Source organism: Diaphorina citri, unplaced genomic scaffold (genome assembly GCF_000475195.1).
Source record: "Diaphorina citri unplaced genomic scaffold, Diaci psyllid genome assembly version 1.1 scaffold11438, whole genome shotgun sequence".
In the NCBI taxonomy this organism is placed as follows: Eukaryota; Metazoa; Arthropoda; class Insecta; order Hemiptera; family Psyllidae; genus Diaphorina; species Diaphorina citri.
In genome coordinates this window covers 1-1,655 of record NW_007388809.1, presented here as the reverse complement: position 1 = coordinate 1,655, position 1,655 = coordinate 1, and the positions used below count along the sequence as shown (strand labels likewise).

Here is a 1,655-nt window from a genome sequence, read left to right as displayed (position 1 = left end):
TGGTAAAAATTAAATCAATCAGAGAGGAAAGTAAAAAAAAAAGGTAAAGAGAGAAAATTAAATACTAATATTAACTTTAGCTAATGTCCCTACCTTCCTAATTCTATAAAAATACTAATTACTTACTTACATGTCTAAAGAAAAATAATAATAATAATAATAATAAAAAAAAAATATTAACTACCTAACTTAGTCTATAAGCAAGCGTTCTAACCGGAATACCATGTATTCAGGTCCATGAGAGGAGAATTAAAAGCAGGATTGAGCTGTCCATTTAACATATTCGCACCTCTCTCTACAGCTTCTTGAATATACATCATCTCCAAACAACACAATTTCCGCCTTGAGCTGTCCATTTAACATATTCGCACCTCTCTCTACAGCTTCTTGAATATACATCATCTCCAAACAACACAATTTCCGCCTTTTATTTCTTGGTCAAGGACATATTAATTTTGGGCTTGCTGAATGAGTATTCCTACATCAAGGAAAGGCTTTTGGAAGAAGGTGATAAAAAGTCATTGAATGAAATCTTTGAACTTGGGGATGTCAAGTTGGACAAATGCACTGACATGGCTAAAAACCTGGAAGTGTCTCGTCAGAGAATGTCATTCTTAACTGATGAGCAGTCACATGTTAATCAAGTGTCACATAGAAATTCTCGGAACTTTGAAACAAGGTCTCAGTCCCAGTCCACTCGTAACTTTGATACAAGGTCCCAGTCTCAGTCCAGGTCAGACAGATTTAATTCTAGATCCAAGTCTAGGGCAGATTCAAGATCCCGTTTCCAATTCAATCAATTTATTCCCCCCATGTAGTAGAGACACATTGGACATGTCAAAACTATGACCAGTGGTGGACATATGTTGGTCAACATGGGAGTCTGGACCTCTCAGATGTTCAGACACCCTTGTACCAATAGACCTCATGGTCATACCTATATACATGGCATCACAGTCAGCACACTTGATTGAGTAGATGCCGCTTTTCTTATCTATGTCCGACCTAGGTTTATTGTTAATCAGAAATTTGCCTGTCGTTTTATCATTATAAAACGCTGGTTGGATTCCTACCTTCTTGAACTCTTCACCAATTTTGAGGCAGTCCTCGTTTAGATACCTACAAATGTCACAACTGTGGAAGATTGAATCATTTCGCTTCTCAGTGCAGGCACAAGAAGATAAAGTCAGTGGAGAAATATTATTCCGAGGAAGAATTTTTTGTCGGAAATATTGACATCCAAGATGATTCTCAAGTCTGGGAAATCCCAGTAGAAGTATCGATGCATGATGTCACTCTCAATTAACAAACTACTTCTCAAATCTACAGGATGTCTACAGTAAGTTCAGGTTCCCTGCTAATAAAATCTATAACATGGATGAGACTGGTGTTCAAACCACTCCGAACAACCTACCAAAGCATGTGGCTCCGGTTGGAAAGAGAGACGTTTAGATACCTTATTTTCCTCCAATTCAGGTCTAAATCCTTGGGAACTTTCATGTATATTTTCTCCCGTCTTTGTTTTTTTAATTTTTTCGCAGTAAATGGTTTATTTCAGATTGGGAATATCCGTTATTTTTTGCTATTAGGTGTATGGTACCTAATTCTTTCAAATAATTTTCCAAGGACATAGGTATCGTTACGAGTCTATGTAA

General features: G+C 36.9%; 1 protein-coding gene across 1 annotated transcript; it reads right to left on the bottom strand.

Annotated features, from left to right (window-relative positions):
* Positions 1-315: 315 nt before the first annotated feature.
* LOC113472981 lies at positions 316-1,536 on the bottom strand (the record flags this gene model as incomplete). Its single annotated transcript, XM_026832754.1, has 3 exons — positions 1,457-1,536; positions 806-1,119; positions 316-431 (listed from the first exon to the last, which is right to left on the bottom strand). Coding segments are annotated over exons 1-3 (474 nt in total), but the record flags the coding sequence as incomplete, so codon positions are not given.
* Between the last annotated feature and the right edge of the window lie 119 nt (positions 1,537-1,655).